Here is a 17,500-nt window from a genome sequence, read left to right on the forward strand (position 1 = left end):
GGACAGAGCCTGACTGACTAGAGAGGGACAGAGCCTGACTGACTAGAGAGGGACAGAGCCTGACTAGAGAGGGACAGAGCCTGACTGACTAGAGAGGGACAGAGCCTGACTAGAGAGGGACAGAGCCTGACTGACTAGAGAGGGACAGAGCCTGACTAGAGAGGGACAGAGCCTGACTGACTAGAGAGGGACAGAGCCTGACTGACTAGAGAGGGACAGAGCCTGACTGACTAGAGAGGGACAGAGCCTGACTGACTAGAGAGGGACAGAGCCTGACTGACTAGAGAGGGACAGAGCCTGACTGACTAGAGAGGGACAGAGCCTGACTGACTAGAGAGGGACAGAGCCTGACTGACTAGAGAGGGACAGAGCCTGACTGACTAGAGAGGGACAGAGCCTGACTAGAGAGGGACAGAGCCTGACTGACTAGAGAGGGACAGAGCCTGACTAGAGAGGGACAGAGCCTGACTGACTAGAGAGGGACAGAGCCTGACTAGAGAGGGACAGAGCCTGACTAGAGAGGGACAGAGCCTGACTGACTAGAGAGGGACAGAGCCTGACTAGAGAGGGACAGAGCCTGACTAGAGAGGGACAGAGCCTGACTGACTAGAGAGGGACAGAGCCTGACTGACTAGAGAGGGACAGAGCCTGACTAGAGAGGGACAGAGCCTGACTAGAGAGGGACAGAGCCTGACTGACTAGAGAGGGACAGAGCCTGACTAGAGAGGGACAGAGACTGACTAGAGAGGGACAGAGCCTGACTGACTAGAGAGGGACAGAGCCTGACTGACTAGAGAGGGACAGAGCCTGACTGACTAGAGAGGGACAGAGCCTGACTAGAGAGGGACAGAGCCTGACTGACTAGAGAGGGACAGAGCCTGACTAGAGAGGGACAGAGCCTGACTGACTAGAGAGGGACAGAGCCTGACTAGAGAGGGACAGAGCCTGACTGACTAGAGAGGGACAGAGCCTGACTAGAGAGGGACAGAGCCTGACTAGAGAGGGACAGAGCCTGACTAGAGAGGGACAGAGCCTGACTGACTAGAGAGGGACAGAGCCTGACTGACTAGAGAGGGACAGAGCCTGACTGACTAGAGAGGGACAGAGCCTGACTGACTAGAGAGGGACAGAGCCTGACTAGAGAGGGACAGAGCCTGACTCAGAGAGGGACAGAGCCTGACTGACTAGAGAGGGACAGAGCCTGACTAGAGAGGGACAGAGCCTGACTAGAGAGGGACAGAGCCTGACTAGAGAGGGACAGAGCCTGACTAGAGAGGGACAGAGCCTGACTGACTAGAGAGGGACAGAGCCTGACTAGAGAGGGACAGAGCCTGACTGACTAGAGAGGGACAGAGCCTGACTACAGAGAGGGACAGAGCTGACTAGAGAGGGACAGAGCCTGACTGACTAGAGAGGGACAGAGCCGACTAGAGAGGGACAGAGCCTGACTAGAGAGGGACAGAGCCTGACTAGAGAGGGACAGAGCCTGACTGACTAGAGAGGGACAGAGCCTGACTGACTAGAGAGGGACAGAGCCTGACTAGAGAGGGACAGAGCCTGACTAGAGAGGGACAGAGCCTGACTGACTAGAGAGGGACAGAGCCTGACTGACTAGAGAGGGACAGAGCCTGACTAGAGAGGGACAGAGCCTGACTAGAGAGGGACAGAGCCTGACTGACTAGAGAGGGACAGAGCCTGACTAGAGAGGGACAGAGCCCTGACTAGAGAGGGACAGAGCCTGACTGACTAGAGAGGGACAGAGCCGACTAGAGAGGGACAGAGCCTGACTGACTAGAGAGGGACAGAGCCTGACTGACTAGAGAGGGACAGAGCCGCTGACAGAGAGGACAGAGCCTGACTGACTAGGAGAGGGACAGAGCCTGACTGACTAGAGAGGGACAGAGCCTGACTAGAGAGGGACAGAGCCTGACTGACTAGAGAGGGACAGAGCCTGACTAGAGAGGGACAGAGCCTGACTGACTAGAGAGGGACAGAGCCTGACTGACTAGAGAGGGACAGAGCTGACGACTAGAGAGGGACAGAGCCGACTTAGAGAGGGACAGAGCTGACTGACTAGAGAGGGACAGAGCCTGACTAGAGAGGGACAGAGCCTGACTGACTAGAGAGGGACAGAGCCTGACTGACTAGAGAGGGACAGAGCCTGACTGACTAGAGAGGGACAGAGCCTGACTAGAGAGGGACAGAGCCTGACTAGAGAGGGACAGAGCCTGACTGACTAGAGAGGGACAGAGCCTGACTAGAGAGGGACAGAGCCTGACTGACTAGAGAGGGACAGAGCCTGACTAGAGAGGGACAGAGCCTGACTGACTAGAGAGGGACAGAGCCTGACTAGAGAGGGACAGAGCCTGACTAGAGAGGGACAGAGCCTGACTAGAGAGGGACAGAGCCTGACTAGAGAGGGACAGAGCCTGACTAGAGAGGGACAGAGCCTGACTGACTAGAGAGGGACAGAGCCTGACTAGAGAGGGACAGAGCCTGACTGACTAGAGAGGGACAGAGCCTGACTGACTAGAGAGGGACAGAGCCTGACTGACTAGAGAGGGACAGAGCCTGACTAGAGAGGGACAGAGCCTGACTAGAGAGGGACAGAGCCTGACTGACTAGAGAGGGACAGAGCCTGACTGACTAGAGAGGGACAGAGCCTGACTAGAGAGGGACAGAGCCGACTGACAGAGAGGGACAGAGCCCTGACTAGAGAGGGACAGAGCCTGACTGACTAGAGAGGGACAGAGCCTGACTAGAGAGGGACAGAGCCTGACTAGAGAGGGACAGAGCCTGACTAGAGAGGGACAGAGCCTGACTAGAGAGGGACAGAGCCTGACTAGAGAGGGACAGAGCCTGACTAGAGAGGGACAGAGCCTGACTAGAGAGGGACAGAGCCGACTGACTAGAGAGGGACAGAGCACTGACTAGAGAGGGACAGAGCCTGACAGAGAGAGGACAGAGCCGACTGACTAGAGAGGGACAGAGCTGACTGACTAGAGAGGGACAGAGCCTGACGACTAGAGAGGGACAGAGCCTGACGACTAGAGAGGGACAGAGCCTGACTGACTAGAGAGGGACAGAGCCTGACTGACTAGAGAGGGACAGAGCCTGACTAGAGAGGGACAGAGCCTGACTGACTAGAGAGGGACAGAGCCGACGACTAGAGAGGGACAGAGCCGACTGACTAGAGAGGGACAGAGCCTGACTAGAGAGGGACAGAGCCTGACTGACTAGAGAGGGACAGAGCCTGACTGACTAGAGAGGGACAGAGCCTGACTGACTAGAGAGGGACAGAGCCTGACTGACTAGAGAGGGACAGAGCCTGACTAGAGAGGGACAGAGCCTGACTAGAGAGGGACAGAGCCTGACTGACTAGAGAGGGACAGAGCCTGACTGACTAGAGAGGGACAGAGCCTGACTGACTAGAGAGGGACAGAGCCTGACTAGAGAGGGACAGAGCCTGACTGACTAGAGAGGGACAGAGCCTGACTGACTAGAGAGGGACAGAGCCTGACTAGAGAGGACAGAGCCGACTAGAGAGGGACAGAGCTGACTGACTAGAGAGGGACAGAGGACACTAGAGAGGGACAGAGCCTGACTGACTAGAGAGGGACAGAGCCTGACTGACTAGAGAGGGACAGAGCCTGACTGACTAGAGAGGGACAGAGCCTGACTGACTAGAGAGGGACAGAGCCTGACTAGAGAGGGACAGAGCCTGACTAGAGAGGGACAGAGCCTGACTAGAGAGGGACAGAGCCTGACTAGAGAGGGACAGAGCCTGACTGACTAGAGAGGGACAGAGCGACTAGAGAGGGACAGAGCCTGACTAGAGAGGACAGAGCCTGACTGACTAGAGAGGACAGAGCCGACTGAGAGAGGGACAGAGCCGACTGACTAGAGAGGGACAGAGCCTGACAGAGAGGGACAGAGCCTGACTAGAGAGGGACAGAGCCGACTAGAGAGGGACAGAGCCTGACTGACTAGAGAGGGACAGAGCCTGACTAGAGAGGGACAGAGCCTGACTGACTAGAGAGGGACAGAGCCTGACTAGAGAGGGACAGAGCCGACTGACTAGAGAGGGACAGAGCGACGATAGAGAGGGACAGAGCCTGACAGAGAGGGACAGAGCCGACTACAGAGAGGGACAGAGCCTGATGACTAGAGAGGGACAGAGCCGACTGACAGAGAGGGACAGAGCCTGACTGACTAGAGAGGGACAGAGCGAAGAGAGGGACAGACTGAAAAAGACAAGTGAGAGAGGGACAGAGGATAGAGAGGGACAGAGAGACAGAGAGGGAAGAGCGACGAGACTAGAGAGGGACAGACGAAGAGAGGGACAGAGCTGACTGATAGAGAGGGACAGAGCCTGACTAGAGAGGGACAGAGCCGACGACTAGAGAGGAAGAGGACTAGAGAGGGACAGAGGATAGAGAGGACAGAGCACGACTAGAGAGGGACAGAGCCGACTGACTAGAGAGGGACAGAGCCTGACTAGAGGGACAGAGCCGAAGAAGGGAAAGACTAGAGAGGGACAGAGCCTGATGACTAGAGAGGGAAGAGATGACTAGAGAGGGACAGAGCCGGATGACTAGAGAGGGACAGAGCCTGACGGACTAGAGAGGGACAGAGCCTGACTAGAGAGGGACAGAGACTGACTAGAGAGGGACAAGCCTGACTGACTAGAGAGGGACAGAGCCACGACTAGAGAGGGACAGAGCCGACTAGAGAGGGACAGAGCCTGATAGAGAGGGACAGAGCCGACTAGAGAGGGACAGAGCCTGACTAGAGAGGGACAGAGCCTGACTGACTAGAGAGGGACAGAGCCGACTGACTAGAGAGGGACAGAGCCGACTAGAGAGGGACAGAGCCATGACTAGAGAGGACAGAGGATGACAGAGGGAAGAGAGAAGAGAGGGAAGAGCTGACTGACAGAGAGGGACAGAGCCTGATAGAGAGGACAGAGTGATAGAGAGGAAGAGCCTGATAGAGAGGGACAGAGCATGACTAGAGAGGGACAGAGCCACGATAGAGAGGGACAGAGCCGATCAGAGAGGACAGAGGACTGACTAGAGAGGGACAAGCCACTGATAGAGAGGACAGAGTGACAAGAGACAGGACAAGAAGGACAGAGGACTGACTAGAGAGGGACAGAGCCTGACGACTAGAGAGGACAGAGCCGCTAGAGAGGGACAGAGCTGAAGAGAGGGAAGAGCATGAGAGGGACAGAGCGAAGAGAGGACAGAGCGACTGACTAGAGAGGGACAGAGCCTGAAGAGAGGACAGAGCGAAGAGAGGGAAGAGAGACGATAGAGAGGGACAGAGCGAAGAGAGGGACAATGACAGAGAGGGAAGAGCCTGACTGATAGAGAGGGAAGAGCCGATGACTAGAGGGACAGAGTGAAGAGAGGACAGAGCCGACAGAGAGGGAAAGGATAGAGGGACAGAGGATAGAGAGGGACAGAGCCTGAAGAAGGGACAGAGCCTGAAGAGAGGGACAACGAAGAGGGAGAGATGACAGAGAGGGACAGAGGATAGAGAGGGACAGAGCGACTGACTAAGAGGGAAGAAAGAGAGAGGAAAAGGAAAGACTGACTAGAGAGGGACAGAGCCCCGACTACTAGAGAGGACAGAGCCTGATAGAGAGGGAAGACGACTAGAAAGGACAGAGGAAGAGAGGGACAGAGGATGACGAGAGGGACAGAGAAGAGAGGACAGAGGACAGAGAGGAAGAGCGACTGACCAGAGAGGGACAGAGCGACGACTAGAGAGGGACAGAGGACTGACTAGAGAGGGACAGAGCGACTAGAGAGGACAGAGTGAGACTAGAGAGGGACAAGCCTGACACGAGAGGGACAGAGCTGACTGACTAGAGAGGGAAGAGCCGACTGATAGGAGGGACAGAGGACGACTAGAGAGGGACAGAGCTGACTAGAGAGGACAGAGCGACTGACTAGAGAGGGACAGAGCTGACTAGAGAGGACAGAGGAAGAGAGGGAAAGGATCAGAGAGGACAGAGACTAGAGAGACAGAGCCTGATAGAGAGGGACAGAGCCGACTGACTAGAGAGGGACAGAGCCGACTGACTAGAGAGGGACAGAGCCGACTGACTAGAGAGGGACAGAGCCTGACTGACAGAGAGGACAGAGACTGAAGAGAGGGACAAGACAGAGAGGGACAGAACGCAGAGAGGGACAGAGCGACCAGAGAGGGACAGAGCCTGACTAGAGAGGGACAGAGCCACTGACTAGAGAGGGACAGGAGCCTGACTGAAGAGAGGGACAGAGCCTGAGACTAGAGAGGGACAGAGTGACTAGAGGGGACAGACCACCAGAGAGGGACAGAGCCTGACTAGAGAGGGACAGAGCCGACGACTAGAGAGGGAAGAGCTGACTGACTAGAGAGAGGACAGAGCGACTACAGAGAGGACAGAGCCTGACTGACTAGAGAGGACAGAGCCTGACTGAAGAGAGGGACAGACGACAAGAGGCGACAGAGCGAAGAGGGGAAAGAAAGAGGGAAGAGACTGACTAGAGAGGGAAGAGGACTAGAGAGGGAAGAGCTGACTGACTAGAGAGGGACAGAGAAGAGAGGGACAAGCACGAAGAGAGGGACAGAGGACACAGAGAGGGATAGAGGATCAGAGAGGGACAGAGCCTGACTGACTAGAGAGGGACAGAGCCTGACCAGAGAGGGACAGAGCCTGACTAGAGAGGGACAGAGACGAAGAGAGGGAAGAGTGACTAGAGAGGGACAGAGCCTGACTAGAGAGGGACAGAGCGATAGAGAGGGAAGAGCCGACTGATAGAGAGGGACAGAGCGAAGAGGGACAAAGAGAGGACAGAGCGCGACTAGAGAGGGACAGAGCCTGACTGCTAGAGAGGGAAGAGCGATGACTAGAGAGGGACAGAGCCTGACTGACTAGAGAGGGACAGAGCCGACTGAGAGGGACAGAGCTGAAGAGAGGGACAGAGCCTGACTGACTAGAGAGGGACAGAGCGACTGATAGAGAGGGACAGGCACAAGACAGAGGATAGGAGCAGAGCCGAAAGAGAGGGACAGAGCCACAAGCGAAGAGAGGGAAAGCCTGAGGGAAGAGACTGATAGAGAGGAAGAGCCGACGAAGAGAGGACAGAGCCGACTAGAGAGGGACAGAGCCGACTGACCAGAGAGGACAGAACAGCTGACTAGAGAGGGACAGAGCCTGAGAGAGGACAGAGCCACTGACCAGAGAGAGACAGAGCCTCGACTAAAGGACAGAGCCGACTGACTAGAGAGGACAAGAGATAGAGAGGACAGAGAAGAGAGAGAGCGAAGAGAAGAGCCGAACAGAGGACAATGAAGAGAACAGAGCCGACTGACCAGAGAGACAGAGCGACAGAGAGGACAGAGCCCGACTGACTAGAGAGGACAGAGCCTGACAGAGAGGGAAGAGCCGACAAGGACAACCGACTGACTAGAGAGGGACAGACCGACACAGAGAGGGACAGAGCCGACTAGAGAGGGACAGAGACGACTAGAGAGACAGAGCTGACGACAGAGAGGACAGAGCCTGACTTAGAGAGGGACAGAGCTGACTAGAGAGGACAGAGGACGCTAGAGAGGACAGAGACTGACAGAGAGGACAGAGCGACGACTAGAGAGGGACAGAGCTGACTAGAGAGGGAAGAGCTATCGAGAGGGACAGAGCCGACTGACTAGAGAGGAAGAGCCGCGAAGAGAGGGACAGAGCTACTAGAGAGGGACAGAGCTGACTAGAGAGGGACAGAGCCGACTGACTAGAGAGGACAGAGGACTAGAGAGGGACAGAGCCGACAGAGAGGACAGGCGACAGAGAGGACGAGACTAGAGAGGACGAGGAAGAGAGAAGAGCGAAGAGAGGGACAGAGCCGACTGACTAGAGAGGGACAAGCCGATAGAGAGGAAGAGGACTAGAGGGACAGAGCTGACTGACAGAGAGGGACAGAGCGACTGAGAGAGGGACAGAGCGATAGAGAGGGACAGAGCCTGAGACTAGAGAGGGACAGAGACAGAGAGAAAGATAGAGAGGGACAGAGTGAAGAGAGGACAGAGTGATGACTAGAGACTAAAGGGACAGAGCTGAGACTAGAGAGGGACAGAGCCGAACAGAGAGGGACAGAGCCGACTAGAGAGGGACAGAGCTGACCAAGAGGACAGAGCCGACAGAGAGGGACAGAGGACAGAGAGGACAGAAAGAGAGGGACAGAGGATAGAGAGGACAGAGCCGACTGACTAGAGAGGGACAGAGCTGACTAGAGAGGACAGAGCCGACTAAGAGGGACAGAGCCGACTGACTAGAGAGGGACAGAGCCTGACAGAGAGGGACAGAGCCTGACGACTAGAGAGGACAGAGTAGAAGAGAGGGAAGAGCTGACTAGAGAGGACAGACGACTGACTAGAGAGGGACAGAGCGACTGACTAGAGAGGGACAGAGCACGACTAGAGAGGGACAGACGACTAGAGAGGACAGAGGAAGAGAGACAGAGCCGATCAGAGAGGACAGAGTGACTAGAGAGGGACAGAGACTGACTAGAGAGGGACAGAGCCGACGAAGAGAGGGACAGACCGACAGAAGGACAGAGTGACTGACAGAGAGGGACAGAGCCGATAGAGAGGGACAGAGCTGAAGAGAGGACAGAGGACTGAAGAGAGGACAGAGCTGAAGAGAGGGACAGAGCCTATGAGAGGGAAGAGCCTGACTGACTAGAGAGGGACAGAGCTGACTAGAGAGGGACAGAGCCCGAAGAGAGGGACAGAGTGACTAGAGAGGGACAGAGTGACGACAGAGAGGGACAGAGCCGACTCAGAGAGGGACAGAGCCCGACTGACTAGAGAGGGACAGAGCCAGACTAGAGAGGAAGAATGATAGAGGGGACAGAGGACTGAAAGAGGGAAGAGCCACATAGAGAGGGAAGACGACTGACTAGAGAGGGACAGAGCTGACAGAGAGGGATAGAGCCTGACTGACTAGAGAGGAAGAGTGACAGAGAGGGACAGAGCTGATAGAGAGAAGAGCGACAGAGAGGGACAGAGCTGACCAGAGAGGGACAGAGCCGACGACTAGAGAGGGACAGAGCCTGAAGAGAGGGACAGAGCACTGACTAGAGAGGGACAGAGCCGACTGATAGAGAGGGACAAGCCGACGACTAGAGAGGGACAGAGGATAGAGAGGACAGAGAATAGAGAGGGAAGAGGACAGAGAGGGACAGAGCCGATGACTAGAGAGGACAGAGCTGACTAGAGAGGGACAGAGCCTGAAGAGAGGGACAAGCTGACTGACTAGAGAGGACAGAGCCGACTGACTAGAGAGGGACAGAGCCTGACTGACTAGAGAGGGACAGAGCGACTAGAGAGGGACAGAGCTGACGACTAGAGAGGACAGACCGAAGAGAGGGACAAGCCACTGACTAGAGAGGGACAGAGCTGATAGAGAGGGACAAGCGAGACTAGAGAGGGACAGAGTGACTGACTAGAGAGGGACAGAGCCGACTGACTAGAGAGGACAGAGCCGACTAGAGAGGGACAGAGCCCGACTGACTAGAGAGGGACAGAGCGAAGAGAGGGACAGAGCCCGACTGACTAGAGAGGGACAGAGCTGAAGAGAGGGACAGAGCGACCAGAGAGGGACAGAGTGACTGACTAGAGAGGGACAGAGCCTGACTGACTAGAGAGGGACAGAGCCCGACCAGAGAGGGACAGAGCCGACTAGAGAGAGACAGACCTGACGACAGAGAGGGACAGAGCCGACTAGAGAGGGACAGAGTGACTAGAGAGGACAGAGCGACTAGAGAGGGACAGAGCCTGACTGACTAGAGAGGGACAGAGCTGACTAGAGAGGGACAGAGCCGATACAGAGAGGGACAGAGCCTGACTAGAGAGGGACAGAGCCTGACTAAGAGGACAGAGCCTGACTAGAGAGGGACAGAGCCTGACTGACTAGAGAGGGACAGAGCCGACTAGAGAGGGACGAGACGACTAGAGAGGGACAGAGCCTGACAGAGAGGGACAGAGCCCGACTGACAAGAGAGGGACAGAGCCTGACTAGAGAGGGACAGACGATAGAGAACAGAGCCACTGACTAGAGAGGGACAGAGCCGACGACTAGAGAGGACAGAGCACCGACTAGAGAGGGACAGAGCGACTGATAGAGAGGAAGAGCCGAAGAGAGGGAAGAGCGAGAGAGGGACAGAGGACAAAGACAGAGAGGGACAGAGCGATAGAGAGGGACAGAGCTGACTCTGAGAGGGACAGAGCCGACTAGAGAGGGACAGAGCCGACTGACTAGAGAGGGACAGAGCCGACTGACTAGAGAGGGACAGAGCCTGCGACTAGAGAGGGACAGAGCCAACTGAGAGGGACAGAGCCGGAAGAGAGGGAAGAGCACGATAGAGAGGGACAGAGCCCGACACCAGAAGGGACAGAGCCGAGATAGAGAGGGACAGAGTGAAAGAGGACAGAGCGATGACTAGAGAGGACAGAGCTGACTAGAGAGGGACAGAGCCGACGACTAGAGAGGACAGAGCCTGACAGAGAGGACAGACTGACGAGAGAGGGACAGAGCCTGACTAGAGAGGGACAGAGCCGACGACTAGAGAGGACAGACGACTAGAGAGGGACAGACTGATAGAGAGAGAAGAGCTGATGAAGAGAGGGAAAGAGCTGAAGAGAGGGACAGACCCGACTGACTAGAGAGGACAGAGCCTGACTGACTAGAGAGGGACAGAGCCTGACTAGAGAGGGACAGAGCCTGACTAGAGAGGGACAGAGCCTGACTAGAGAGGGACAGAGCCTGACTAGAGAGGGACAGAGCCTGACTAGAGAGGGACAGAGCCTGACGACTAGAGAGGGACAGAGCCTGACTAGAGAGGGACAGAGCCTGACTGATAGAGAGGGACAGAGCCTGACTAGAGAGGGACAGAGCCGACTAGAGAGGAGACAGAGCCTGACTACAGAGAGGGACAGAGCCGACACTAGAGAGGACAGAGCCGACTAGAGAGGGACAGAGCCGACGACTAGAGAGGGACAGAGCCTGACAGAGAGGGACAGAGCCTGACTAGAGAGGGACAGAGCCTGACTAGAGAGGGACAGAGCGCTGACTAGAGAGGACAGAGCCTGACTAGAGAGGGACAGAGCCTGACAGATCTAGAGAGGGACAGAGCCTGACTAGAGAGGGACAGAGCCTGACTGACTAGAGAGGGACAGAGCCTGACTAGAGAGGGACAGAGCCCGACTGACTAGAGAGGGACAGAGCCTGACTGACTAGAGAGGGACAGAGCCTGACTAGAGAGGGACAACCTGACTACTAGAGAGGGACAGAGCCCGACTGAGAGAGGACAGAGCGACTAGAGAGGGACAGAGCCTGACTAGAGAGGGACAGAGCCTGACTAGAGAGGGACAGAGCCGACTAGAGAGGGACAGAGCCTGACTGACTAGAGAGGGACAGAGCCTGATAGAGAGGGACAGAGCCTGACTGACTAGAGAGGGACAGACCTGACTAGAGAGAAGGAAGACAGAGAGGGACAGAGCTGGACTGACTAGAGAGGGACAGAGCCTGACTGACTAGAGAGGGACAGAGCCTGACTAGAGAGGGACAGAGCCTGACTAGAGAGGACAGAGCCGACTAGAGAGGGACAGAGCCCGACTAGAGAGGGACAGAGCGACTAGAGAGGGACAGAGCTGACGACTAGAGAGGGACAGAGCTACTGACTAGAGAGGACAGAGCCTGATGACTAGAGAGGGACAGAGCCTGACTAGAGAGGGACAGAGCCTGACTAGAGAGGGACAGAGCTGACTAGAGAGGGACAGAGCCGAAGGGACCGACTAGAGAGAGGGACAGAGCTGAAGAGAGGGACAGAGCCCGACGACTAGAGAGGGACAGAGCCTGACTAGAGAGGGACAGACCGGACGACTAGAGAGGGACAGAGCCCACTAGAAGGGACAGACCTGACACTAGAGAGGACAGAGCCTGACTGACTAGAGAGGGACAGAGCCGACTAGAGAGGGACAGAGCCTGACTGACTAGAGAGGGACAGAGCCTGACTAGAGAGGGACAGAGCCGACTAGAGAGGGACAGAGGACTAGAGAGGGACAGAGCCTGACTGACTAGAGAGGGACAGAGCCGACTGACTAGAGAGGGACAGAGCCGACTAGAGAGGGACAGAGCTGGACTAGAGAGGGACAGAGCCACTGACTAGAGAGGGACAGAGCCTGAGGACTAGAGAGGGACAGAGCCGACTAGAGAGGGACAGACCTGACTGACTAGAGAGGGACAGACTGACTGACTAGAGAGGGACAGAGCGACTGACTAGAGAGGGACAGAGCCTGACTAGAGAGGGACAGAGCCTGACTAGAGAGGACAGAGCCTGACTAGAGAGGGACAGAGCCGACGACTAGAGAGGGACAGAGCCCGACTAGAGAGGGACAGAGCTGACTGACTAGAGAGGACAGAGCCGACTGACAGAGAGGGACAGAGCCTGACTAGAGAGGGACAGAGCCGACTGAAGAGAGGACAGAGCCGACTAGAGAGGGACAGAGCGACTGACAGAGAGGGACAGAGCCGACTAGAGAGGACAGAGCCTGACTGAAGAGAGGGACAGAGCGACTGACTAGAGAGGACAGAGCTGACTAGAGAGGGACAGACCTGACTAGAGAGGGACAGAGCGACTAGAGAGGGACAGAGCCTGACTAGAGAGGGACAGAGCCGACAGAGAGGGACAGAGCCTACTGATAGAGAGGGACAGAGCCTGACTAGAGAGGGACAGAGCCTGACTAGAGAGGGACAGAGCCTGACTGACTAGAGAGGGACAGAGCAAATATATCCTGTACTTGTAAATAGCTTTTTTAAATAGCTTGTTATTTTCTTATCAGGGATTTTATTTGAATGCATATACAACTGATCTCAAGTTCCTACACCAGAACATTCATTTTGCCTTTACTCTACTTTGCCTAAAGGTTACTTTATTAAACTACTTGTGGATATTATTTATTTATTTGACATTTTGCAAGACGGAAAGATGCACCATCTAGTTTTCAAGAGTGTCCCAAAAAAAACCAGCAAATGCCAAAACAACAACAAAATTGGCACTGTCCCAATACTGTTGGAGCTCGCTGTATCAATACGCCTTCCGAAAGAGAATTCAACTGTTGGAGCTCGCTGTATCGATATGCCTTCCGAAAGAGAATTCAACTGTTGGAGCTCGCTGTATCAATATGCCTTCCGAAAGAGAATTCAACTGTTGGAGCTCGCTGTATCGATATGCCTTCCGAAAGAGAATTCAACTGTTGGAGCTCGCTGTATCAATATGCCTTCCGAAAGAGAATTCAACTGTTGGAGCTCGCTGTATCGATATGCCTTCCGAAAGAGAATTCAACTGTTGGAGGTCGCTGTATCAATATGCCTTCCGAAAGAGAATTCAACTGTTGGAGCTCGCTGTATCAATATGCCTTCCGAAAGAGAATTCAACTGTTGGAGCTCGCTGTATCAATATGCCTTCCGAAAGAGAATTAACTGTTGGAGCTCGCTGTATCAATATGCCTTCCGAAAGAGAATTCAACTGTTGGAGCTCGCTGTATCAATATGCCTTCCGAAAGAGAATTCAACTGTTGGAGCTCGCTGTATCAATATGCCTTCCAAAAGAGAATTCAACTGTTGGAGGTCGCTGTATCAATATGCCTTCCGAAAGAGAATTCAACTGTTGGAGCTCGCTGTATCAATATGCCTTCCGAAAGAGAATTCAACTGTTGGAGCTCGCTGTATCAATATGCCTTCCGAAAGAGAATTCAACTGTTGGAGCTCGCTGTATCAATATGCCTTCCGAAAGAGAATTCAACTGTTGGAGCTCGCTCTATCAATATGCCTTCCGAAAGAGAATTCAACTGTTGGAGCTCGCTGTATCAATACACCTTCCGAAAGAGAATTCAGACCCAGGTACTTCAAACAATCAATGCTTTCAAGCATTGTTCCATCACTTGCATGAATTTACACATTTCCAGCTGTGGAGTTTATTCTTTGCCGTGTACCAAACAGCAGGATATAGGACTCTGTTTGATTTAAAACCAAATTATTTACCTGAAACCATTTTTGTAAAGTGTTAAAATCATCTTGGAGAGTTGCTTGTATCTGCAAAATATTTGAACCTGATGTATAGAGCACTGTATCATCTGTGTATAAGTGAACAGGTGTATTCTGATTATATATATATATATATATATATATATATATATATATATATATATTATAGGCAATTAATTTATGAATACAGAGAAAAGAAGGGGGGTCAATACTGAGCCTTGAGGAACACCTCTACTAAGTCCAAGAAGTTGCGTTTTCTGTGAACACATTGTTTTCTATGCTAAGATGCATGGAACCGGTTTAGGAATCTGTTAGCAAAACCAATGTTTTGAAGTTTTCCTGCTAAGATAGAATGATCAATTAAATTAAATGCTTTTGATAACTACAGTGGGGAAAAAAGTATTTAGTAAGCCACCAATGTGCAAGTTATCCCATTAAAAAGATGAGAGAGGCCGTAATTTTCATATAGGTCAGATCAACTATGATAGACAAATTGAGATTTTTTTTCAAAAATAATTTAGGATTTTAATGAATATATTTGCAAATTATGGTGGAAAATAAGTATTTGGTCACCCACAAACAAGCAAGATTTCTGGCTCTCACAGACCTGTAACTCCCTTTAAGAGGGTCCTCCACTAGTTATGTATTAATGGCAACGTTTGAACTTGTTATCAGTATAAAAGACACCTGTCACAACCTCAAACAGTACACTCCAAACTCCACTAGCAAGACCAAAGAGTGTAAAGGAACCAGAAACAAAAATTGTAGACCTGCACCAGGCTGGGAAGACTGAATCTGCAATAGGTAAGCAGCTTGGATTGAAGAAATCAACTGTGGGAGCAATTATTAGGAAATGGAAGACATACAAGACCACTGATAATCTCCTCGATCTGGGGCTCCACGCAAGATCTCACCCCGTGGGGTCAAAATGATCACAAGAACGGAGAGCAAAAATCAAACACACAGGGGGATAGGAATGACTGCAGAGAGCTGGGACCAAACAAAAAACATCAGTAACACACTAACTGCCAGGGACCAAACGCAGTGCCAGACGGGTCCCTCGTTAAGCAGACATGTAGGCCCGTCTGAAGTTTGCTAGAGTGCATTTGGATGATCCAAAGAGAGGATTGGGAGAATGTATATGGTTAGATGAAACCAAACCAACTCATGTGTTGGAGGACAAAGAATGCTGAGTTGCATCCAAAGAACACCATACCTACTGTGAAGCATGGGGGGGGGAAACATCATGCTTGGGGGCTGTTTTTCTGCAAAGGGATCAGGACGACTGATCGTGTAAAGGAAAGAATGAATGGGGCATGTATCGGGAGATTTTGAGGAAATCATCAGCAAGGAATTGAAGATGAAATGTGGTGGGTCTTTCAGCATGACAATGATCCCAAACAAGGGGCAACAAGGAGGGTCGCAACAAGCTCAAGGCGAGGTAGAGTCCAGATCTCAACCCCATAGAAAATTTTTGGAGGGAGTTGAAAGTCCATGTTGCCCAGGACAGCCCCAAAACATCACTGCTCTAGAGGAGATATGATGGAGGAATGGACCAAAATACCAGCAACAGTGTGGGAAAACCTTGTGAAGACTTACAGAAAACGTTTGATGTCATTGCAATAAAGGAATAAAAAAGTATTGAGAAATTTTGTTATTGACCAAATACTATTTTCCACCATAATTTGCAAATAAAGATTAAAAATCCAAAGTGATTTTCTGGATTTTTTTTTATTTTTATCATATGAACCTATGATGAAAATTACAAGCCTCTCTCATCTTTTTAAGTGGGAGATCTTGCACAATTGGTGGCTGACTAAATACTTTTTTTCCCCACTGTAAATTACGATGGCAGCAGTTAGTTTGCCTTGGTCAGACGAAGGATTTATATCATCAGTAAGTTTCACTAATGCTGTTGTGGTAGACTGGTTGTGGCTAAAGCCAGATCGAAAGGGTGATATTAAATTACCTTTATCTAAGTACTGATACATTTGGGAATGTATTAATTTCTAAAAAGATGTTTCGCTATTGAACAGATTACTGGTATTAGTAATTATATAATTATAATTGTATTAGTGGATAGATGGGACCTTGAGTATAGAAATGAGATATACAGACCTTTAGATACAATAGAATGTAAAACACAATGTAAAGATTACCTTGAGAATGCATCATCGAGGTCATCCTCCACTTCCTGTGAATAGAAACAGTACCAAGAGACTGTACTGCAGTATGCATCAATGTGCAGGCGATATAACCTACACTACTGTAGAAACCAGTATCTATTGCGTACACCTCCTCAGTGTATCAGCAACAATTTGTCATTACCTTCGATATAGCTTCAGTTATATACTGAAGTGATGCTTTTTTTTTTTTGATTAAGTGAATTACCAAGCGCTGCATAGATGTATCCCAGCTCAGACCGTTTTCAATTTATATCTGTATATCAATATTTAACATCAATATTTGTTTGTCAATAATATTCTACTGGTTTGTGGCGCTGACAAATTGTGCATATTTTTTATGGATTTACCAAGATTCCAATCAGTAGAGAAAAAGAAGACGTGCATCAGATGAGGTGGAGTATTTAACCCATTAGAGTAGGCAGGACTTGGTCTATGGTAGCATTCACAGGGAAAGGCTGCCATCTAGTGGTGAGTATACGCCAACACAGCTGCATAATGGTAACTGCTCTTGTGTTTGGAGTAAGGGGTTGGTAAACCTGGTCCTGGAGTGCTGCAGGCACTTCATGTTTATCATTTAACCAACATGGAAGGCCAGGTGTGTTGAATTTAGCCAATCACTGAACGGATCAATTAGCTCAGTTGGTCAGGTGTGGTGCCTAGTTGGGACAAAATCCTGCGGTACCTGCGGCACACCAGCAAGGGTTGTCCACCCATGAAGTAGAATATGCACCTTACAGGGTACAATATCATAACGTGATGTTTAGGATTTGTGAAGCGTAAACTAGTACTTATGGGCGCCCTCTATCCCTTAACAATGTTATGGTATATGAATATTTAAAAAAAGATCCCCTTGCACTACAGCATGTAAGAAAAAAGAGCATTGCTCCGTAGTTTCAACAATGATTTAAAGCCTATAGCAGCAGAGGAGGATATCCATCTCAACTACACTGGAGGTCTTCCATCTCAACTATACTGGAGGTCTTCCATCTCAACTACACTGGGGGTCTTCCATCTCAACTATACTGGAGGTCTTCCATCTCAACTACACTGGAGGTCTTCCATCTCAACTACACTGGAGGTCTTCCATCTCAACTATACTGGAGGTCTTCCATCTCAACTACACTGGAGGTCTTCCATCTCAACTACACTGGAGGTCTTCCATCTCAACTACACTGGAGGTCTTCCATCTCAACTACACTGGAGGTCTTCCATGTCAACT

At 51.8% G+C, this 17,500-nt stretch overlaps 1 protein-coding gene across 1 annotated transcript in view; it reads right to left on the bottom strand.

The window, feature by feature from the left end:
* LOC121566095 (low density lipoprotein receptor adapter protein 1-like) overlaps positions 1-17,500 on the bottom strand; it is a 123,599-nt gene that overhangs the window by 7,116 nt on the left and 98,983 nt on the right. Inside the window, exon 8 of the mRNA XM_045216028.1 lies at positions 16,255-16,289. Within this exon, the coding sequence (XP_045071963.1) occupies positions 16,255-16,289 (35 nt within the window). The remainder of the gene's footprint in view (positions 1-16,254; positions 16,290-17,500) is intronic.

The sequence above is a fragment of the Coregonus clupeaformis genome, unplaced genomic scaffold (assembly GCF_020615455.1).
Source record: "Coregonus clupeaformis isolate EN_2021a unplaced genomic scaffold, ASM2061545v1 scaf0580, whole genome shotgun sequence".
NCBI classification, from domain to species: Eukaryota; Metazoa; Chordata; class Actinopteri; order Salmoniformes; family Salmonidae; genus Coregonus; species Coregonus clupeaformis.